General features: G+C 26.2%; 1 protein-coding gene across 1 annotated transcript in view; it reads left to right on the top strand.

Moving 5' to 3' along the window:
* Positions 1-413: 413 nt before the first annotated feature.
* Positions 414-25750, top strand: part of LOC107451859 (VWFA and cache domain-containing protein 1) — a 69500-nt gene continuing 44163 nt past the window's right edge. The window contains exons 1-7 of the mRNA XM_043053885.2: positions 414-1028; positions 7744-7806; positions 11053-11260; positions 16423-16555; positions 22047-22191; positions 23805-23940; positions 25184-25264. Of these exons, the coding sequence (XP_042909819.2) occupies positions 621-1028; positions 7744-7806; positions 11053-11260; positions 16423-16555; positions 22047-22191; positions 23805-23940; positions 25184-25264 (1174 nt within the window). The 5' untranslated portion in view covers positions 414-620. The remainder of the gene's footprint in view (positions 1029-7743; positions 7807-11052; positions 11261-16422; positions 16556-22046; positions 22192-23804; positions 23941-25183; positions 25265-25750) is intronic.

Below are 25750 nucleotides of genomic sequence, written 5' to 3'. Positions count from 1 at the left end.
ACATTAAACATAATTCTAAAGAAAAGTATTATGGTTATTTTAAAAAATATTTTTGTTAAACAAAAAGGAAAAATAGTAAGAAAAGGGAAAATATCGTAGTACATTCCTATACAACTGAAAAGAGGAGAGGGAAGGGAGAAGGGCTAAAGGCATGAAACCGGTCTCTCCCCAGATGGCGATTTATAAATTTCAACTGCGCTTTCTTTTGGAACTAAGTTTAATGTGGTTTTCAGTTCCATATAGTTTCCTAACTTAAATAATTCTAATGAATGAAAAATCAAGTCAGAAACTAACGCGCTTCCTAAATAACGCAGCAGTGAAAGCATGCGAAGTGTTGCCATTGGCAGATCCCATTTCGATCACCTACGCTCGGCTAACAACTGAAATTAATTTAATTATGAAATTCTGGTTTTGGTATCTGGCAAATAAATGTCCGTGTCAGCCAACAAAAGATGGATGCTCTATAATAGTTGTCGTTATTTAATCATAATAAATAATAAGTTCAGCCTTATCTGAAAGGAAAAAAAATGAGTGCTTTTATCCTAAAAAGGCTACTAATAGTGATAGTTGTGGTGAAATTGCATAATAATATTGTTAAACTATAGTCAAAAGCCTTAAATATGTATTTATTCAATACCGTTAGCAGTAGTATGCTGCTATCATCTATAGTTAATAATTTTTGTAATTGTGCCTTTGCTTTATTAATTTATCTATCTATTTGTTTCTTTATATTGCCTTGTCGATGTATAAATGACAGTCATAATTTCATTGCTTCAAAATCTGAGCTCCTTGCATATGAGAAAGACTCTGGTGAACTGTCTAATCAAAAACAGTATGTTGTGAGACTAAATGCCAAATTACTTGCCCAAGAACGTGAAAGATTTGAAAAAAGGAAAGATCAAAATGCTATCAGCCTCCAAGATATTCAACAATCTTTCAACAGAGACAACTACTTTAATCCCGGTAAAAGCATTGGGACACATTTGAGGCGAATTACTAATGAAGAGTTGTGTTCAACAAAAATGCAGGTAAAAGCTTAGTGTTTCAATTTTCTTATTATTATCAAGTGAGGTGATTTCAATAAAAGTAAGTGCATTTGCTTTTATATGTTAAGAAAATTTTAATTGTGTCGATTTATTCATATTTTATTTCAAGAATATCGGGTATTCTTTGTGTTAAAGGTAAACAAACTTGAATAAGGCACACATATGCTGGTTATTTCTTATCGTGATCTGTCGCGCAAACTACAATCGCCAAGACGGCAAATGGTCTTCAAACTTGCAAATTAAAAAAAACAAACAAACATGTAAGCAAGATGGGATCAACTCAGGGAGGGGGGTTTATGAATTATAGGTACCTGTCTAGTTTGTCACCTTAAGTAATGTTTTCTTTAGTTTCTTACTGACTGTTGCCAAGACTTAGCAATTATTCTGCTGCTGATCACACTACAGAAATCTCCTAATACATGTATATTTGTCTCCTTTTTTTTTTTTTTTTTTTCTTCCTTCATTTTGTGTTTTGACGCTATAACATAGGTTCTTACTTTGTTGATAGAACTTAAATTTTGGAGTGTCCATTTTAATGCTTTTCATGTTTGTTACATTTCTTCTTACATTACTTTATAATCATGAACAATGAATATTATTTACATTTTATTCTGCAGATTTGTTAGGATTCAAGGAATTTAGAGATTTTGACTTTTAAGACATAGATAAAACAATTCCTAGATTGTCATGTTAAAAACCTCAGTTATCTTTGTTTAGATGTGCCAAATTAATATATTTTTATTTTTCTTATCAAACATTTATTATCATGAAAAATGAATATTATTTATTGCAAATGTATGCAGTTATTAGAGCTAGTTGTTTTACTCCAATATAGTTTTAACCAAACAGTTATTATTTTTTTTAACGATAACTTTCTTTTAATGTATTTATTTTTATCTATTCATATGAAGTTTAAATGTTGCTAAATGAAAAAAAGAAAATTTTCCCTAAAATTTTTTAATTTTCAGTTTAATTACTAATGAGAGATGGTAATTTAAATAAGCATTAATATATGTATTTTAAATATTTACATTTCATTGTGCTTCTGTTATTATGTATAATACATTAATATGAACAAATTGAAGGTTGTCATAATAGCTATAACAGAGATGATTGTACTCCGGAAAAAATCCGACTTTTTGCAAACCGCGATCCGGAAGTTTTCGGAAATCCAAGGTCCAGAAGTTTGAAGAAATCATCGATCAAATTTATGTATAAAAATTTTTGCGTATTTCATTTAAAAATATTAGAAGTAGAATTTATACTTGGCATCTCTTTCATTTGTAAATATTTTTTTTGCTAGAAAAATAAACGTGATTAGAGATAAAAGTAAACTTATACATAATTTTTCATTTAAATTATATGCTGCGTATAATTTATTTAGAATTTCATGTTTTGAAAATATCAATGAAATAAATTATAGACATAAATTGTTTGAAATGGGTGGGTCATTAATGATTTTACTCAAGAAATTTTCAGGATTTTTGAGTTGGGCTCACAGTTACCCCTGCTATAAAAAATGATTTAAATAAAAAAAGACCATCGCTAACTTCATTTTTGATTAGTTTCTAAAATTAGTTCTAATGTAATTATTAGAATTAAGATCAAAAGTTTTTTTAATTCTTTTTAGTTTATCCTCTTAAGCAAAACCATTATCAAAAGAATATCATAAATTGAAATAAGGTGCTGTTCTAACCTTTTTCCCCATTATCTATTTTTTTTCTTCTATTATCAGTGTAAAGAATAATTACTTGCAGTGTGTTATTATTATTTATAATGGCAGTATTTTTACATTTTCATAATCAATTAACATGTCGGTATTCAATATGTTATTTTATTTAACGTTGCATTATTTAAAAGCATATTGTTTTGCTTAAAACATCATTTTGTTAAAATAAATGACAAATAAACTATTGATACTAAAACTAGGGATGTAACAAATAATAATTTGGCCTAATACCGAATATTCGACAAAAAATCACACGGATGTAGAATAGTCAGAGGTTGAATAAAATTTTGGGGCAATTGCCAAGATGCCAAATAGATTTTAAACTTGCAATTTTTTTTTTAAAAAAAACATGTAGATGTTTGCCCCGGGGGTGGCTACGAGTTTGGAGTTGGTCCCATTCTGTGATTTTTTTTTTTAGTTTCTCGCGGGCCACTGCCGAAAGTATCCAAGACTTGGCAATTATTTTGCCACAGACCACAATACGGAATTCGCCCCCTAAATTTTTTTTTAAAAAATAAATGATATTATAAATATATTATTTTCTTTTTATTTTGAAATAAGTTTAATCATTATTGAAAAATAGTCAAAGCTTAGTTGTATTATTACTATGGTATAAAGGTAAAAATAACTAGATATTAGGATGTAACTAAATGTAATTAGATATTAAAATAATTTGAAAAATGTAAGGAAAAAAAACTAGCTTTTATTTTAAAAAAAAAAGTCTTCTTAATTCTTAAAACAAAACTTACGCTTAAAAAATAGTTTATATCAAAAAAAAATTTATTAATGTACCATTAAACATTAAAAAAGATAATTTCTGCTAGAAATGCTTTTAAAAATGCAGCACTATCATAAAAAGCTTATAAAAATCAAAGACTATATACAAAAGAAAAACAGAAAAAATAATAGAGGATAGNAATCCGATTTTTCGCAAACCGCGATCCGGAAGTTTTCGGAAATCCAAGGTCCAGAAGTTTGAAGAAATCATCGATCAAATTTATTTATAAAAAATTTTGCGTATTTTATTTAAAAATATTAGAACTAGAATTTATGCTTGGCATCTCTTTCATTTGTAAATATTTTTTTTGCTAGAAAAATAAACGTGATTAGAGATAAAAGTAAACTTATACATAATTTTTCATTGAAATTATATGTTGCGTATAATTTATTTAGAATTTCATGTTTTGAAAATATCAATTAAATAAATTATAGACATTAATTTTTTGAAATGGGTGGGTCATTAATGATTTTACTCAAGAAATTTTCGGGATTTTTGAGTTGGGCTCACAATCACCCCTGCTATAAAAAATGCTTTAAATAAAAAAGACCATCGCTAACTTCATTTTTGATTAGTTTCTAAAATTAGTTTTAATGTAATTATTAGAATTAAGATCAAAAGTTTTTTGATTACTTTTTAGTTTATCTTCTTAAGCAAAACCATTATCAAAAGAAAGTCATAAATTGAAATAAGGTGCTATTCTAACATTTTTCCCCATTATCTATTTTTTTTCTTCTATTATCAGTGTAAAGTATAATTACTTGCAGTGTGTTATTATTATTTATAATGGCAGTATTTTTACATTTTCACAATCAATTAACATGTCGGTATTCAATATGTTATTTTATTTATCGTAACATTATTTATAAGCATATTGTTTTGCTTAAAACATCATTTCGTTAAAATAAATGACAAATAAACTATTGATACTAAAACTAGGGATGTAACTAATAATAATTTGGTCTAATACCGAATATTCGACAACAAAAATCACACGGATGTAGAATAGTCAGAGGTTGAATTAAATTTTGGGGCAATCGCCAAGATGCCAAATAGATTTTTAAACTTGCAATTTTTTTTAAAAAAAAAACATGTAGATGTTTGCCCCAGGGGTGGCTACGAGTTTCGAATTGGTCCCTTTCTGAGCTTTTTTTTTTTTAGTTTCTCACAAGCCACTGCCGGAAGTATCAAAGACTTGGCAATTATTTTGCCACAGATCACGATACGGAATTCGCCCCCCAAATTTTTTTTTTAAAAAAATAAATTATATTATAAATATATTATTTTCTTTTTATTTTGAAATAAGTTTAATCATTATTGAAAGATAGTCAAAGCTTAGTTGTATTATTACCATGGTATAAAGGTAAAAATAACTAGATATTAGGATGTAACTAAATGTAATTAGATATTAAAATAATTAGAAAAATGTAAGGAAAAAAAACTAGCTTTTATTTTTAAAAAAAATATCTTCTTAATTCTTAAAACAAAACTTATGCTTAAAAAATAATTTATATCAACAAATAAAAAAATTTATTAATGTACCATTAAACATTAAAAAAGATAATTTCTGCTAGAAATGCTTTTAAAAATGCAGCACTATCATAAAAAGCTTATAAAAATCAAAGACTATATACAAAAGAAAAACAGAAAAAATAATAATGGATCTTAATTTTTTTAATCAAATTTTAAAGCTAAACATTTAAATTTTAATGAAAAAGTGAAGATCCAGTAGAAACTGTCTTAATTTCTGTGTCATAGGAAAAGCGTCAGTAAAAACAAAAATTATTAGTAATTTTTTAACAAAAAATTTAACACTAATAAAAATCGTAATTTAACTTTTTCTCGTTGAATTTTTTTTAGAAAAAAAAAGTGACCATAAAAGAATAATGTTCATTGGAAACGCCCTATAAAAAATTCTGTCATAATAAAAGCACTAATCAAAAGAAACATAAATAAAAAAAATCAAAAGAGAAACAGAAAAAAATTGTTCTTATTTCTGAAATATAACTTAAGCCTTTAAAATCACAGTTTTCTATATTTCTGGTTATCTGTCTTACTGTACAAGCAGAAAGTGACAATAAAAGAAGAAAGTTTATTAGAAACACACCATTAACATACTTCATTTTTGTCATAACAGAAAAACAAGCAAAAATAAATAACAAAAAAAGTTCTCAATTTTTAAAATATAAAGTGTTGGGAAAATGATGAAATTTACTTGCCTGAATATAATTAAAAAGGAATAAAAATCAGCATGACGAAACTGATTGTTTCAGTTTAAAGTAATTTAGTTTTAATTCTTTAAGATTCGCTTTTCCATGTGTCTTTCAGAACATAAATTAACGTGTGTAAATAACTATTTCTAAAAATGTATAGTAAAAAATACAGTTTTGGATCATTTTTTATTAAATCTATTTAAATTTCACCCAAAAAAACTTTGTCGAAAAACAGTTTTCCAAATAATTCTTTGCTGAAAATTTGTCCAAATATTCAGCAAAAATGGCAAATACCTAATTGTGGCCGAATATTCGTTACATCCTTAACTAAAATGTGCCTTTGCTTCATTTTATAAGCATACAGTCTGCTTGACATTTTGTTCCTTTTAAAAATTCTTCAATTGAAAAACTATATTACCTTAAATTTTTCATGCACCATTTTTATTGGTTTTAATTTAATAATCAATTTTAGAAAAAGAAATTTCCATTTACTTGAACAAACTAATTCTCTATTGTTATAAATTGTTTAAATAATGCCATTAAATGTGAAGTGTGACATTTCATAGATACTGACAAACTAAAGGAAATCATTCTTTCACATGCTGCATTATTAAAGTAACATTTCAATTTTATTTACCTGTTGTAAATTAATGTATAAGGCATATTTAAATTCTTCAGTTATTTTTTGTTATCATGAGTTATGGAATGATTGTGGACAGGGTTTGGAAAAAACCAACCCGCTCGGGTTTTATTGAAAAAACCCGGGCGGGTTGGGTTTTTTCAAAGTGGGCCCACTTGGCGAACCCTGAATGTGAATGAATTTTAATTGTTTATAGAAATATTTTTTTAAGTATAATTATTTTAAACTTTCTTTAAAAATACCATCTAACTTTTTTTTTAAAAAATTGGTACTTTTCCAACTCTACTTAGGATTCAAGGATTTTGGTTTATGCGAGATAATAAGGATAGTTTCTAAATTGTCATTATGTAAAAATTATTAATTTTAAACAGTTGTATTTACTCTGTGTTAAATGAGGAAATTTTTATATTCTTAAATAGGTATACATATTTTGAGCAATAAATATTCTTAGTTTTTTTATTTTTTATGTTATGATTTTTGAAATTGAGAGATTTTGACTTTTGGGTCATAAATTCTAGATTGTCATGTTAAAGTGAGTCTCAAAACTGAAAATTTGTTAAAAACTGTGTTCTTAATAAAAAATGCACTTTTGTATTGCAATAAGCAAGGATTTCTATCCTTCACTCAGAAGTCAAATTAATGGGAAAAGAATTCAGGAAGTTTTCTTCTATTTTTTCCATGTGTACTTTTCTTTCATTCAAGTATCTTACATAAGTATCTTACAACAAGAATCGAATCTTTGTGTTGTATGAAGACTTCAAAGGTATATTTCTATATGGAACCCTGTTGGCACAAACTGCGATCCCTAATTTAGTTATGCTAAACTACCTAGCACTTATGTTTAAAATAATCAGAGATAATATTGTGACTTGCCCAGGGTTGTTTAAGAGTATAGCATCAATCTAATTAAATCTGTAAAAATTAAGATTTAAAAAAAAAAAAAAAAATATTTAGAACTTAAAGTATTCTTAAGTAGTGATATTTAAAAATAAAAAATTTATTTATTTTTGTGCAAATTTTTACTTTTTGCAAGTAATAAAAAAAATTATGAAAGCTGATTTAATAGTATTTAATAAGAATAAAAAAAAATTTCTTTTTTGCACAGATATAGATGATAATAGTTGTAACTGTGGTGTTTCTAATTTCAAACAATTACCTGTATTTTTGACAGTATTTTAAACATTGACATGACTTCTATAGTACTTTGTTTTGCATGTAGCACTGTGTCAATATTATTAAAATCAAGACATTTTAAGTTGTGTGAAATAGTTTTACCCACAAAATATGTTTTATATTAATGTAGTTGAACTTATTATTTTTTTAAAAAAAAATTTCAGGCCATTTATGATTCTTTGCCAAGTATGGAAACACATGAAAATTCTCAGGATATTTTGGATAAGGTAAGATAAAATTTTATTTCTAAATATAAAACTTTTCCTTAATTACTGTTAATCTGTTATGTTTGTTTCGTTTGTTTTTTTTTTAAAAATAAATATGGATATTTTTAGAAATTTATGAAACTCTGGCTGTTTTGAAAGCATTTAAGATTTTAACTAAAAGTCAGTTATAACACTTTAAAAAAGACATTGTAGAGCTTTAGAGAACATTTATAAACCAAGAACTCTTATAACAACAATGTTATCATCATATCTACTCATTCTGAATTTGTCATATGTATTGTATAGATTTATTTCTGGAAGAATTCCTATTAGAAGTCTTCACAAGTCTTGAGAAGATCCCATATAGCTAGAATAACCACTACAAAACAAAGAACAATATTCACATTATTGCTCTTCATTGATAATCTATTTATAATTTTTGAACAATTTCAATTGCAAGTCAATTTTTAAGCCCTTTCAAATGGAATTAAATTAATTTTCATACTGCAGTTATTTTCATGCTCTTTTGTGTTAAACCAACATTTAAAAAAAAAAAAAANAGAAATTCATAAAATGGCGGAAAACGTGAATTTTTAAACTGCTCACTGTTTGTAGTTTAGATTTAAATTTTTTATTGCTTAAGTGATCTTTTTCGATAAAAAAAAGGAAAATGTTTACGATATAAAAAATCTAATAATTAATAAAATAAAATAATAAAGTACATTACAAAATAAGCATTGAATTTTATTTTGAACTATCACAGTTTTGTTTTTATTTTAGGCTTTTGTTTAAAACCTGTAAATTTTTTTCAATTGAAATATTTAATTTGAATTTATAATACTTAAATATGACTAGACTTTTTCCTACTTAAATTCTGTGGGCATTGCAGTTTTTTTTTTATTTATTAGAATTTAATTCTAAAATGAATTTTCGTATTGCATGATATGATTAAAAAAAAAAAACATTTCTTTTCTTCAATGTTTATTTATTTTGATCGTAGATAAAAATAGCAAGTAAAAAAAACTTGCTAAGTTTTTTTATTTTTGAATGAATTCTAATAATGGAACACTACTAAGTTACTGATATTGCTAAGTTTATTGATAAAAAAAAATGGAACGCTAATGTTTAAATAAACATTACTACATTTGTCATTAACATGTCTAAATACATGTGCGGCCCTTCGTTAGCCAACCTGCTGTGCAAGTGGCCCTTCACTCAAAAAGGTTGTGCACCCCTAATGTATGCTTTTGTAATATTAGTTAAAAGTAATGAAAACTTCACAGGAAAAACAGATAATCCTAAATTATATTTAGGATTATCTGAATACCTTTAAAAAAATTAATTTAAACTTGAACTTAATGTATTATATTTTTGCTCTTTGATTTGCATAGAAAACCTGATTTGACCATGCACAAAAAACCTTCCAAAAAAAGAAAAATAAAAAAGCTTTTGTTTCATAAAAATTGGAAACTCTTCCCCTAAAATGTATAATCCTCTATGACAGAATTTTTTCTGGCTTTCTGCAACAAACATTCATAGCACTCATACCTTTCTGCAAGACATTTTTAATAGTAATATGTAGGTTACTAATTTATATTATTAGACATGCATTGTGTTAAATAAAAAAATCCTCCACAAATGTAATAAAACTATATATATATATTTAATTTTTTTTCATCAACATACAAAAGAATATATATTTTAATGTTATGGGCACTATTCTCGCATTTTGAAGAAGGTAGTAAACACTAATTATTACCTTTTTTGCATTTTGCAAGTCATCATCTTATTAAAAAAGTTTAAAAATCATATCTGTAGCAGTAATAGCTGAGAAAAAAGATCACATAGACCACGACAAAATCATGCAAAACAGACACTTCACGAGAGGATTACTCAAGTCCCTGTTTTGAGATAAATCAAGCTGATTTAAATTTGCGAACTTTGATTAAGATTATTTTTTAGTATTGTTGAGTAAAATAAGGATTATTATGACATGATTATTTTTCTTCACTGTTTGATATGACAAAGTTAATGACATATTTCTGACCATTTTATAAAAATTGGGTAATTCTGATTGAGAGGATCGTAAAAGTAGGTGACAACTAGGTCTAGCTTGGATTTTTTTTTTTTTTTTTGAGGAGGAGGAGGCATAAAATGTTCAATTTTTCTAATGCTGAAGAAATTTTTTAAAATATTTTATGTATTTGATCATCATACTAACTTACGCAAATGCAAATCACATAAATAATTTTTTGGCAAGTTTTTATTTTTATTTTTTTTATGCGTTTTTGAAACAGGGATGATACCTGAAATTGTACTGCTGCAAACTGTTTAAGTTTTTTTCTAATTCTTAATATTTTACCCTATGCAGCATTTTTTAGCCATTATTCTAGATTCAAGTATTTTTTTTTTTTTTTTTTTNTTCTATAATTATGCATTTATAAGAATACTTTACAATGATCTTATAAATTAAGTTGAAATAATTGTCAAGAATTTAAAATAGCCTAGATCAACAAACTATTATTTTAAAACAAATAATATAATGTATGAAGCATTATTAAATTATAAGTATTTTTTGAAAACTAATATTTGACACATCTATATGCAATGACACATCTATTTGACAATCTCATGTAATAAAAAATTTGGTTATAGTGTATCATTATTTAAATCCATTATTTATGTATATATGTATATGTATATATAAATATATATATGTATAATATATATGTATATACAAGTATATACATATATATATATATATATATATGTTTTACTGTCACAATAGAAAAATTGTTTTAAATAAGATTATATTTTTGAAGAAAAGAAAAAAAACAATTCTTTTTACTTATGCATTTACATTAGAATTTTTTTAAATATTTACAATTTTCCTACTTCTGTTGAAAAATTATAATTTTACTTCTTGTTTTCTTATTTAACTATATAAATAAAAATTATAGATAATAAACTAAAATAATAGATAACAATCATTGTTATCACTGTACTGTGAACTATTTATTGATTTAATCACAAAGCACAAATGCTTAATATTGAGCAAATATTTCTTGTATTTTTATAAACACTTGTGCATTTTAAGAAAAAAAAATTTAAAAGTAATGCTCACATAAAATGAAAGTTTTGATTGCTAGAAAATTTATATCAGATCTCTTTTCTTAATTTTTTAGTACAGAATTCTATGTCACTTTTATTGTTAGCATTTTTTTTTTTTTTTTGTGAATGTTGGAATGTAATTAAAGTCTTTTCTAGTCTATCCAAATTTGTAATCATTTAACAAAATGTGCTCTAGAAGTTAAAAAATTTTTTACTTTAATGTACTTATTGTTTTTTTTCTTCCCTTCATTACTTAGGTATTTTGAACACTTCGGTTCCAGGGTAAATTTGGATTCAGGCTGTCTATCTTATCCTTATTCTAATTTAGCTGCTGGTTCATACATTACTAGAAATTATTCTGCAGGTAAATATTTAATTTGATTGTAGTATAAACAGTAATTGATGTAAATTGTAAGTTTGATCTAAATCATAGGTTCTCAATCTTTTTTGATTCATTGCCGACTTTGCAAATAAAATACAGTGGAACACCTGTTTTACGTTGTTTTGTGCAGTAACCCGCTTCCTACGTCATATTCTGCTGATCTGTGAAAATTGCCTATATACCCATAGTGTTAAATTATCCCTGATTTTACATTACCTTTTTCAGGAAAATTCCAATTTTAAAAATAAGTTTTTCAAACAAATCAAAATAATTTTTTCTTTACAAAGCAAACACAAGCTTTTTCTGAGTTTTTCTAAATAAATGATTTGTTTATTAGTTTTTGTCACTTTTTTGACATTCTTTCTGTTCTATCTTATTGTCCTTTTGTCTGTGAGAGGGGAAAGAAAATATTGAGCTTAAATTGTAAAATTTGCAAGAGGAATTTTTCCAACCATCTTGTAATTATTTAATCATTTAAAGAACATTATACTAAACAATTGGTTAAGTAATCATTTCTTTTTTCTTGATTCCAATGACCTGCTTCTAAGGCAAAAATAAATGTTCTGGAAGCTTTGAATTTGATTTTCACAGCATTGGACAGCATCAACTCAAATGCATTATGAATAGAGTTTCTGTGGGTTAATTGCTTCTCTGTATCCAATGGGATCATTGACTCTTCAGAATAAAATTACATGTCTGAAGCGGATGACGCGTATAGCAACTGCAAGACGCTATTCAATTCCTTCAATAGATATATCTGATTTAATGCCTGCTCCAGATGATATTGAAGATGAGTAAAAAATACAAAAGGATATCTCCACAGTGGATCTAGAGTTTAAAAGCTCCAAAGCTATGAAACATTCGGGAATGTAAACTATAAAGCAAATTTGCTAACTGTTGTAAGTATTGAAAGTGATATTTTATTTTATAACCGTCGTTGAACAGCCGACCCAATTTTGGGTTTACAACTACTAATGTTCAACTCCGTAGCCTTGTAATTTTGAACCAATCCAGAAGACAAGGAAACTTCTGGATCAGTACCCGCAGAGGTATGATTTGTTATGGGACCATGGAGGACTTTGTGACTTGACAGATTTAATGTGCATCGGTCACCGTTTACTACACAGGAAGTCTTCGTCCGGTGGGGATCGAACCCACAACCTCTTGGATTTGAAAGTGATATTGTTGAAATTATATTTAAAAACAAAAAACGTGTAATGATTACATATTTTTCATAGTAGTTCACATAGTAAGCGAAAATTTTGAAAAGCATGATTAAATTTTTTTTACCCCGGTTTTATGTTATCTTGCTTAGTGCGTTTTTTTTTTTTTTTTTTTTTTTTTTTTTTTTTTTTTTTTTTTTTTAACACTTGTCTGACAGAAAACGTAAAATCAGCATTCTACTGTATATTCCAACGTCCCTGTAAAAAAATTTTAAATTAGTATTTATTAAATTATTAAAAACTTTTCTACTTTATTTTTGTTATAATACATTATTAACCCGACCATTCATTTGTGGCAAATTTTTACTGATCAATTTCATATCTGTGCTTTGAAAAGAATGTGAATTTTCAAAAGTGAAAAAATTTCACCCCTAACTTACTAGTGCAAAAACATTTTTTTGTAGAACGGCAAGCAAAATGTTACTTTCATTATAAAATTGTTTAGTAACCTTCATTTCAATAAATTTCTGAATTAATAACTGCTTTTAATTGCGTGTAATTTATGCATACTTAAATGTGTATTGGTTTTTCAATACAGAATAAATTTATTACTTTTCAAAGTATACTCCATATTTAAAAAAATTTCTTTTGTAAGTTTTTACATACTATAGGAAGTCCCGATATTAAGAATCTAGAAGATCCAAATCCCACTCACAAGAGGGCTATAGTGACCATATTGTGAATCTGTAATCTAAATATTCAAATTAGATTCTAATGTATTTGGCTATTTCTGTCAGCTACCTGTGTTTGGAACAAATATCAAGTTGTTTAGTTATCTACAAATCTACTCTTGTTTTTTAAAACATTTTTTGTTGTTGTTTTTAACCTATTCCTATATTTAATGTTTTTTGTTGAAGATTAAAATTAAAGTAAGTGCTTATTTTGAAATAAGAGATGTTTTTTATATCCCTCTAATAAACTTTATAAGAATGAACTAAATTGAGTTTGACGCTTAATATTACATTTATTTTTATAGGATAATGAAATTCAATATAAATTAAATTCTAATTTTCTATTTTTTACTGTTAAGCTACTTTTTGTTTTGTTTAGCTTACAAGTTGCAAGACATTGATTTTTCTTCAAATGGAAAAAGAAATAAAATCTTTTCCTACTATGATAATGCATATTTTTTTTTTATAATATAAATTTCTCCTGAAGCTAATTTTATGCCCTGCAATAAGACATTTTTGATATTAATTAGTAAAAAATTTTATGAAAGGAAATTTACTAAAAAAATTCTTTAACACTTTTCTCCATTATCTGGGTTTTTAGGCAGGAGAAAAAAAGTATTATAAATGTTGCCGAACTGATAAGTTAAGAAATTATTTTAAAATTCTGTAAACTTTTTTAACTCACTGTTAAAAAAATTGGTAGCCTTATTTTTTATCTTGTTTTAATTATCTCTGTCAAAATATAATAGGATATTTATTTTTTATTGCAGCTTTCAAAATGAATTTCAAGAAAGTTCCATCTGTACTTTGGCAGTATTTAATTTTTAATGATGGTTCCCATTTTGAATACCCTTCCTTCCATCAAAGTTGCAATGGAAATGAGCAGAAATCAGATAGGCATAGGTAAGCTATTAACAATCTTTCTATTTAATGTGCAAATTATAACAGTATTTAGTAAATGGGTTAAGTGTTGTTAATTTTTTAGCATGTTAAGTCTTATATTTTTTCATGCCCCTAAGTTTGNCAGAAAGTTAAGTGAGATTTTTAATGATTGAAAATGAAAATTTCAGTGTGAGAGCTGCTGCCAGAGCTAAAGTGTTAATCTTTATTCCTGATTTTAAATAAACAGTTTTATTAGCTGCTTAAACATATCTTTTTGGTTTATTTGTTTGATCTTAATGTCTTATTTGTTAATTACCATTGTATAGTTATTTTTAAACAGCCCATTTACTGTAAGAACTGGTGGTCAGTAATTACCCCAGAAATGATCAGAATTTACCCCAGAATTGATCAAGAGACGGGGTAATTCCTGATCACTAAAAATTTAAAATCTTTTAAATTCTAATTAGATTTTTAAACAAAAGAAGGTAGCATGGGACTCATCTCATATATCCTCAAACTTCCAGAAAATATTAAAATTCTATCTTGAATAGTTTTTTCACAAAATAGATGTTTGCATTTTTTGATCAGGAATTACCCCAGGTCACCTTAAGTATTGAAAGTGATATTTTATTTTATTTTAAAACCGAAAACTGAGCCGACCCAATTTTGGGTTTACAACTACTAATGTTCAACTTCGTAGCCTTGTAATTTTGAACCAATCCAGAAAACAAGGAAACTTCTGGATCAGTACCCGCAGAGAAATTATTTGTTATGGGAACATGGAGGATTTTGTGACTTGACAGATTTAATGTGCATTGGTCATCATTTACTACATGGGAAGTCTTCGGCCGGAGGGGATTGAACCCACAACCTCTTGGATTTGAAAGTGATATTGTTGAAATTATATTTAAAAACAAAAAACTTGTAAAGATTACATATTTTTCCTAGTAGTTCACCTAGTAAGTGAAAATTTTGAAAAGCATACTTAATTTTTTTTTTTACCCTGGTTCTATGTTATCTTGCTTAGTGTATTTTTTTTTTAACGCTTGTCTGACAGAAAACGTAAAATCAGCATTCCACTGTATATTCCAACGTCCCTGTAAAAAAATTTTAAATTAGTATTTATCAAATTATTAAAAAATCTTCTACTTTATTTTTGTTATAATACATTTTTAACCTGACATTCATTTGTGGCAAATTTTTACTGATCAATTTCATTTCTGTGTTTTGAGAAGAATGTGAATTTTCAAAAGTGAAAAAATGTCACCCCTAACTTACTAGTACAAAAACATATTTTTGTAGAACGGCAAGCAAAATTTTACTTTCATTATAAAATTGGTTAGTAACCTTCATTTCAATAAATTTCTGAATTAATAACTGCTTTTAATTACATGTAATTTATGCATACATAAATGTGTATTGGTTTTTCAATACAGAATAAATTTATTACCTTTCAAAGTATACTCCATATTTAAAAAAAATTCTTTTGTAAGTTTTTACATACTATAGGAAGTCCCGATATTAAGAATATAGAAGGTCCGAATCCCACCCACAAGAGGGCTATAGTGACCATATTGGGAATCTGTGATCTAAATATTCAAATTAGATTCGATTGTATTTGGCTATTTCTGTCAGCTACCTGTGTTTGGAACAAATATCAAGTTGTTTAGTTATCTACAAATCTACTCTTGTTTTTTAAAACATTTTTTGTTGTTGTTTTTAACCTATTCCTATATTTAATGTTTTTCGTTGAAGATTAAAATTAAAGTAAGTGCTTATTTTGAAATGGGAGATGTTTTTCATATCCCTCTAATAAACTTTATAAAACTAAATAAAACTTTATAAAACTAAATATAAAAATGAACTAAATTGAGTTTGATGCTTAATATTATCATTTATTTTTATAGGATAATGAAATTCAAAATAAATTAAATTCTATTTTTTACTGTTAAGCTACTTTTTGTTTTGTTTAGCTTACAAGTTGCAGGGCATTGATTTTTCTTTGAATGGAAAAGGAAATAAAATCTTTTCCTACTATGACAATGCATATTTTTTTTTTTTATAATATAAATTTCTCCTGAAGCTAATTTTATATCCTGCAATGGACATTTTTGATATTAATTAGTAAAAAATTTTATGAAAAGAAATTTACTAAAAAAATTCGTTAACACTTTTCTCCATTATCTGGGTTTTTAGGCAGGAGAAAAAAAGTATTATAAATGTTGCCGAACTGATAAGTTAAGAAATTATTTTAAAATTCTGTAAATTTTTTTAACTCACTGTTAAAAAAATTGGTAGCCTCATTTTTTATCTTGTTTTAATTATCTCTGTCAAAATATTATAGGATATTTTTATTTATTTATTGCAGCTTTCAAAATGAATTTCAAAAAAGTTCCATCTGTACTTTGGCAGTATTTAATTTTTAATGATGGTTCCCATTTTGAATACCCTTCCTTCCATCAAAGTTGCAATGGAAATGAGCAGAAATCAGATAGGCATAGGTAAGCTATTAACAATCTTTCTATTTAATGTGCAAATTATAACAGTATTTAGTAAATGGGTTAAGTGTTGTTAATTTTTTAGCATGTTAAGTCTTATATTTTTTCATGCCCCTAAGTTTGTTGAATTTTTTTTCTATCTAAAATAACATTTTAATTCATTCTCCAATTTTTTTAAGCCTTTAAATTAATAATAATTGATTTCTCTTATGCCATCTTGTTTAACTAAGTTTTCTTTTTAATTTTAAAAACAAACTAACAAATGGGGAAATCACTGAGATTCCTTTTTAAAACATTTCTAAACTTATTTAAGATTAAAATTATAATGCTGAATTGAGAACGTATAAATAAAGAATTGTTTTTCCTGTTACTTGACTCCAGACTCAACTGTATAGGGATTTATTTTATTTTTTAGTATAATTTTATAAAATTCAACTTAAATTTAAGCATAAATGAAAATTTTGTAGGATTTTGCAGGACCTTTTTTGCTTTTGTATCAGTTGGAATTTTTGCAATATTCAACTTATCTGTCTGGCTGTGTTGGGGGTACATACAAGTTTGGATTTATGAAGATAATGCTGCAGATTCTGCTGCCAGGCTTAACGCTAAAATATATATATTTTTTCCTTTTAAATAAGCAAGAAAATAAATAAATAAATAAAGAGTTCACACAGTAAGCAACAAAGTAGAATATTGTTGTCATAAAAAAAAAAGTAGTTCTAATGAATTTTACTATAATTGACTTCTATCAGTTCTATGAAGCCCGAGTAGTACCTTCACACTGTAACATCTTCAATGAGGGCAAATAATACATTTTATCATTTTGTTGCATTTTAATAAATTTAAAAGTATTTTCCTTATTTTACTTTAATTTGCAACCTATTAAATAATGGCAACCTAAAAAGAAACACATTTTTAATTTACTGCCTTTGATTTGAATGATTACTGATTAATCAATACTCTTTTTGAATGGAAAATTAAAATTATTTTTGTCAAAAAGTTTAAAAGAAATTTCTCTACTTTCAATTAGTTTTAAGAGTTAAATTTGGAGATTTAACTGAAGGATTTTAAAAATTATTTCTGTTAAGAATTAATTTACTTAAATGAATTTGCTTCTCTAAAAATTCAGGGTCAACAAAATTAAAAACCAAAAGATCAGTATAAGTCTGAGAAAAGAGGAATTTGTAAGAAGATTAAAATTATCAAATGATTTAACAAATCTCTAATCTTGGAAGGTAAAAAATATTGCAAACATTAGTACTAAAATTATTGCCCCTAGGAATAACATTAATTTGCTTTTAAAAGAAAGCAGCCATTAAATCAAATATAATTGTAGTTTAGGTTAATATGAACAAAGAATTTTCAACTTTCTTCATCAATACTGTAATTAAAATTGAATTGACCATAAAGTTTTAGTAGGTCATCAAGGATTTTATTACTTGGAAGGGAGATATGTTGGCTTCGACGATAAATCAACTTAGAAAATAAATTTCATTTAAAATTTTTAGTGTTTTTAAAACTTCTGAGCCTTTTTTTGATATTCCAAGTGAGATGAATATTATTTTTAGCATGTTTGTTAATTTTATTTCATACTCATTCAAAAATATTTTCAAAATAATATTTTTTTTTTTACTATTGACACCACTAGCATTATACTTGAACTTAGTTGGAATTTAATAACATTGTGGATTAGAAAAAAGAAAAAGAAAATTTTTAATACTATTTGGTTTAATTTTAAATCTTTTATAAATAGCTTTAGTTTTATTAATAATAATAATATCACTACTGGTGTTAAGTATTTTTAAGTTATTACTGCTGTTTAGTTCATCAAAAATAAGTTGGTTGTAAAAAAAAAATACAAAAAAACAAACAAATAATAGCAAAATTGTTACCAGTTATACAGCAATTGTTTTGATTTGTTTAACTTTTTGTTTTAAAGTTAAAACTTATATCTTTATGAAAAAATTGATCTATTCCTTTCCATATCAATTTTAATATCATTAATAATATTTTCTCCTCATTCGAAAAAACTTTCAATTTAAATTCAAAAAAGGGGTTCCTTCAAAAAATTTTAATTTTTAAAACAGCCAAATCACAAAGTTTATAACTTTAGAAAGATAGTCACACTAAATTGTCTGATTCTCTGAAAATGACATGATTGTACAATTGGCATCATTGTGAATCAGACCCTTCAAAACTTATGCCATGATTTCCTGTATTAAAAATATCTGAGTTTGAATAATCTTGTGTAAAAGGCCCACCAAAAAAAATTATGAAAAAGCTGAAAAATTATCATCCAACGGCATGTAGTCAAAATGAATTTACCATAAGTCGATCACATCGAAGAGATAACTCAAATTTGAACGCTGTGATACCATCTTATTAAAAATATGAGTGTTAGAAAAATCATGTGAAAAGGGGTGAAAAAATTATAAATAATTTCCAAAAAAATCTATCACCAAACTATGATACATTATATGATTGAATCATGAGTCGAATGCGTTGGAAAGTGATTACTCAAAGTCGAAATTTGCAGGTTATAATAACATCGTATAAAACATTGGAATTTTTTAAAAAAACATTAGAAAAAGGCCGAAAAATGATAACTCCCGACAAAATATCATCAAACAGCGTGACTTTATCGTCAATTGTCACAAATCGAGCATGTTAAAAGGTGAATAACTCAAAGTCTTGTGTCGTAACTGTAGAGGCTGTTGTAGAGGTTCGCATTTAATTTGAAGAATCATAAGGAAGCGCCCAAGAAACAATCTGAAAACACTTGAACATTTACAAAAAAATCTGAATAAATCATAGTGGTTGCTTAAACTAAATGTTTTTCATTAAAAAATTTTCACAAAAATAATTTCCATTTCCCCAAAAAATAAAACCTAGATTAACCCCTGTATGTAATTAGGAAAGAAATAAAAGGAAAACAAATTTAAAGAGAAAAATAAAATAAAAAAATTTGAAAATCAACCAAAATAAGAAGAAAAAAAATAATGAAAAGATCTAATCAGCTCACACAATTATATCCTCAAAAATAGTGCGTTCTAATAATGTATCAATATAGCTGAAGCAATATATTTCAACACAGTAGTGTTAGGAGTACCAAATAGAAGAAATTTTTCCCCTGTTTTGTCTTCTTTGCATTTGTTTCTTAATTCCTGTTCCTATAATTAAGCATGTTCCTTTTTTTTTAATGTTTCTGAAAACATTTATTTAAATACTATTTTTAGTCAAAGAAATAGAATTTAAAGAATTTGTAGTGTTATTTATCTTAAAAACAATAGATATCCAACAAGTTAATAACCATGTTATTAAATTCTTTACAAAATCATTTAGTTAAACGTGTGTTAAAATTAATAAATGAATAAATTTACATAAATAAAAATCTTTTTAAGTCTGTTTCGTTTTTAATATTTTACCGTGTTCAAATTCAATTCTGGTTAATCCATAACTAAAGAATTTATAATTAACCAACAACCTCATGGAATAGTCAACTAGTATTTTTCAATAAATGGTAATTATTTCTCTAAAAAATCATTGAATTAAAATGTTGTATTTAAATTTCAACCTTTTATTAATTATAAAATTTTGAATTATACAGTATTATAGCCAGTACCAGTTTTCGGACCAACTCAAGGTAACAGGCAAATCAAATGTGGCTCTGTATTTCTCTTAGAAGGTGCCTTAAAAATATGTCTCCTCCGTTTTCCTTTTAAATTCATATTTTGTAATCTGGCAATTGATTAAGAAAATATTTTTTTAATCACTTGTAAGATGTTCATAAGTACTTAACGTCCATTCTCACTTCTTGCTTTATTTGTTTCTATTTGTGTTTTATTTTGAATTTTGTGATTTTTGATTAATAATGTTTTATTTTTGTTATTATTCATTAAAGTAGATTTTTTTTAAAATTAATTCTTTTCTTTTTTGAAAATTTTTTCTCTTTTTTTTTATTTTCTTTATAAATATATATATACATGTATATATAGACTGAACCCTCAACTTACGGACATATTTTTAATTCCTCCTGAATCTTCTATGAATAAACCATTATGTACCTTCTCTGCAAAGCGGACACTCCTGTAATCGGACGCAGAGAGTCATTTATGTCCTGGAACGTTATTTTCTATCTCTTCTAAAGAGACACTAATTTTTCTGAATTTGAAAAAAAAAAAATTCTGCTTTAAGTTCTAAGAAAAAAATATTCAACTTTCTACCATTTTTAAAACAAGCAAATGTTTTGCCCTATCTACAACCAAAAATATTGTTAAGTTATTTATTACTTTACTATGAGTCATTCTTCCATAACCCACCTTTATCTTTACAAAGAAAAGAAAGAAAAAGATACTGCTCTTGTGAAATATTTCGGACAGCAGCATCATTTGACCTTTTCATCTGGAAGAAACTGGTTATAATACCCCACAAGCTGATATGGCACCTTTTTCTCTTCCCCACTGAAAATTTCTTTCTACTTCTAATCAATTTGGAGACTGTATAACACAGCTAGGTTTAAAAAAAAAAAAAGACAACAGAAATGTAGTCATTTGAGGCCTTTATATAAATGAAACATTTATTCAGACATTTGATAGATGATCAATTGTGAAAGTAACATCTCAGTGTCACATGCCTTACCCGTACGCATTGCTGCTTTTTTTCCCTGCGCATCCTGGAGGTTTACCTTCAAGGTGTTATTGNCAGCTTTTTTGCCTTTTGGCTAATCTCATCCCTGGAATGTAACATCTCCTCAGTGTCACATGCCTTACCCGTACGCATTGCTGCTTTTTTTTCTGCGCATCCTGGAGGTTTACCTTCAAGGTGTTATTGCCCCGATTCTATTGGGGAACTGATGGAGGATGTCAATTATTAAAAGTGTCTGAGGAAGTGTCGTAGGGATAAAAGTGTTTTTTTGGTATCATATGACTAATTTGAATGTATGTGTAAATACGGAAAACATACCCATTTCTCTGTAGCTACATCTATAATTATGTATATATATCAAACTCCAATTAAAGGCCAAGAGGAAGGCCCCAAAAGAGATAGAAAGACTGTGTGGATGAGAATTTTGCCATCGTAAAAGTAAAGAACTGGAAATCAATTGCTGGGAGAATTGCAGAATGGGAAAAGCTTCTCAGGAAGGCCCAGGCTCACAAAGGGTTGTCGTGCCAGTGCTGATGATGATGTTCAAACTTTTTCATATATTCTTTTTGTATTGGAAAAAGTATTTTTTTGAAGCTTAAGTATCGTTATTCAAGAATATAATTAATGTAGGTTATTTAATTTTTTCTATATCATTGCAATTATTCTAAAACTATTTACGGCGTTCAATTCGGTTATTAGTGTGCTTTTCCCGTAAATGAACAACATGCGTAATCAGACAGTTTTTTCTGTCCCAAGAGTGTCTGTATAACCAAGGTTTTACTATCTATATTATTATTTTAATGTAAAATTTTCTTGTTTGATTTAAATAATAATGCTTGTTTATTTATAGGCAAGTGTTTCAAGACACCTTGAAAGTACAAACAAAATATGCTATCATCGTTATTGATCAGGGCAATTCATTGAGTTTTTCGCAGTTTGTGAGTGCCAAAATTATTGGAAAGCATATATTGGGACTTTTGTCTTCACACGATAAAGTAAGTAGATTTGAAATAGAACTTGGCCAATAGAAATGCANCGTGAATTTTTAAACTGCTCACTGTTTGTAGTTAAGATTTCAATTTTTTGTTTCTTTAGTGATCTTTTTCTATTAAAAAAAAGGAAAATGTTTACGATAAAAAAATCTAATAATTAATAAAATGAAATAATAAAGTACATAACAAAATAAGCATTGAAGTTTATTTTGCACTATCACAGTTTTGTTTTTAGCTTAGGCTTTTGCTTAAAACGTATAAATTTTCTTCAATTAAAATATTTAATTTGAGTTTATATTACTTAATTATGACTAAATTTTTTCCTACTTTCATTCTGTGGGCATTGTATTTTTTATTTATTTATTAGAATTTAATTCTAAAAGGAATTTTCGCATTGCATGATATGATTAAAAAAAAACATTTCTTTTTTTCAATGTTTATTTATTTTGATAAATCTACGGTTCATATGATAAAAATAGCAATTTTTTTTTAAAGTAATTTTATAATAATGGAACACCTTTAATTTTTTACAAATATATCACTAAGTTTATTGATAAAAAAAAATAGGACGCGAATGTTTAAATAAACATTACTATATTTGTCATTAACATGTCTAAATACATGTGCGGCACTTCGTTAGCCAACCTGCCGTGCAAGTGGCCCTTCACTCAAAAAGGTTGTGCACCCCTATCTTACATATTTATTGAGACTCTTGACATGTTTTGATCACCTACGGAAAAAAAAAAAAAACTTTTTCTTTTTGTACTCTATTGACTTTTTTTATTTTTCTCATGACTACAGAAACAAGGAACTCAATTCAAATCTAAATTTTTTATTATATCAAATTAAACACTTACCAATTCATTGTATTAAAATAATAAATAAAATAAAAACAATTGTCTATATAGAACATTTACATTTTTTTTTATAAATTTTTTAGTTTTAAAAATATTAAGTAAGCCAATGAAAAAATTTCTGTTGATTAAGTGTTAGAAAGCAATTAAAGCTAGCTGCATGAGTAAGGACTGGGGGAAGCGGATTAATATGTTTCATGTATTTTATTTTAAGGAAATGTGTTACTCAATTTAAGCATATTTTGCTTGTATAATTTTTTTTCATACAGTAAATTGTTGTGTAATGTTAAGATTTAAATATTAAATTTAATGTGCAACTGTACTGCACAGTTGATAAAAGCCATTTTCTATTAATTAAAAAATATAGAAACAAATAGTTAACTAAAATGTTATGGAAACTATATTAAATAAAATGTATAAGCTTATTCTGTAAAAAAAAAGGAGGGAAAATTTAATAATTGAACTCTTAACGTTTTGTTCAGCAAACCCATCTTTTCGAAACAATTGTTTAAAAGTTTTTTCTTTACTTATAATTTCTCTGATTTGTACTGTTTGCTTAGAATTTGTCTGTATTAAGCATGAATTATTTGAAGTAATGTAGTTCATAAATCAGCACTTCATGAGTTTTTCCAACCCAACTTTTTTACAGATAAGCTTATTTTAGTATGAACTGTGTAGAAAGAATGTGGGCACATTAGTTCTTTTTCCTATTATTATTAAGACTTTGTAGATTCTAAAAACTCGTATTCTTTTTTTCTCTAGGTTATAATTATGGGTTTAGCCTCAGATATTCAGTATGCTCAAGGAAACAGCTGTTCAGGAACAACTCCATTATTGGCTACTTTTGAAACTAAATTAGTGTTGATGAGATTCTTTGATAGTTTATCAAGAAAACCTAGTAAGTTAAAAATAAGAAGCAGTTGTAAATTTATGTACTGCAAACATAACTATTATTTTTTCTATTTCAAGGCAACTTTAGCACTTCAACTTCTCAATATCTATTTTTGTAGTTATTAGAATTTTAGTTTTTTTTTTTTTTAGTAATTGTGTGTGTGTGAGAGAGAGATTTTTAAGTTAAAAGGTTTATTTTATGTTTATGTTATCCATTTATAATATTCTCTTTTGGTAGTAGTTAGGTTACATTTTCATGGTTATTATTTATATAAAAACAAAATTTGAGTTTCATTTCAAATTATTCATAATATTAATATATTTGCTAAAAAGATAATATTAGTTTTTCTCTCTTTTTACTTTTGAATTGCAAACCATCTTCATGTGTTAGCATTGGGTTAAATAAATTATAAATAAGTAAACTATTTTAATTACTTTTATTTAAAATAAGGTCATTTTTTGCAAAAAGTTGCTGCTTATTTTTAGTGAATTATATTTTGTGCTGTTTTTTAATTTTAATGAATTTCTGACTTTTTCAGTATGTTTTATTTGTTTTTGAATTGAAATAAAGTCCTATAAATATAATAAACATCAAATTTGATTAAAATTCCATTGGTGAAATACCTTTTGTTTACAAAGCATTTTCTTTTGATGTATTAATATAAGGGTTCAAAAATAGCAGAGGTTCATTGATCCTTGAATACTAAAATTTAGCTGCCATAAAAAATGCTCTCTGACCAACAATCAATGTAAAGGAATAGTATGTTTTGATATTTTTTATTATTATTTAAAACATCATCATCAGAAAAAGCTAGCATGTTTTTAATCATAATTGTTTACATTCCACATTCTTTGTATTGTGATATTTTATTTAAATTCACTTTAACTTTTTTAAGAAAAAGAAAAGTCAAATAGATATAAGTAAATGGATCAGTGAAAATGTCTATGGACTAATTATACCCTTTAGTTACTGGTAAAGTTAACCAGGGATTAAATTTTCTTGATTTCTTCCCTTGAGAATTATATTTCTGTTAAAATTAATCATAGGATTTAGTCCTTGAAACGTTTTAAAAATGAAATTTTATTTAAAATTATTGTTTTATATATTTTATTTAAAAAATATTTTATATTAGTTTTTAATTGATTTTCTCTCCATTTTTCATCATTTTTTTTTATAATAACTTTTTTTATGTATTATTTGAGTTTAGATATAAATACTGAAGATTTCTAACGATATAATGGTTTTACAGATATTACAGATCATGTGCTGGCATTTCAAAGGATATATGATGTTATTCGTGCAATTGATGCAGACAACACTTCTATTAACAGTATGTATTAAGTTACATTTTTTTTTTTGGAATTAGGGGGGTACAACCTACAGCCCATAACCGTTTAAATACTGAAATGAGAAAAGAAAAACTGACTTCAAATTTTATAAATCTCTACTAACCATCATCTAAAGAAAATATTAAAAAAAATTTAAAACAAAAAAATTTTTTAATGTTTTTTTTTTCTTTTGAATGCTATTCCATTTTTGAAACATTTGCATTTAGCAGGGTCATTTTACAATAGCTTTAGCTGCATTTCAATGCATATCCTTGGTCAGAACAAAATTGTATCCATGTATCATTTTGAAAAATATATTAATAGTTTAAACTATTTTTAAAGCATAAAACGATTATATAGTGATGGGATACTTTCAAGGAACAGTTTTTAAAATGCATCAAGAGTAGTACAATTTGTGTATTCATGTCAATTTTACTTACGTCTTTTTCAATTCTGTTGGCTTGTCAAATTTCACTTTCTTATTTGAT

The sequence above is a fragment of the Parasteatoda tepidariorum genome, chromosome 7, assembly GCF_043381705.1.
Source record: "Parasteatoda tepidariorum isolate YZ-2023 chromosome 7, CAS_Ptep_4.0, whole genome shotgun sequence".
Classification (NCBI taxonomy): domain Eukaryota; kingdom Metazoa; phylum Arthropoda; class Arachnida; order Araneae; family Theridiidae; genus Parasteatoda; species Parasteatoda tepidariorum.
The sequence above is the reverse complement of the archived record's forward strand: the minus strand, read 5'-3'. Positions and strand labels throughout refer to the sequence as shown.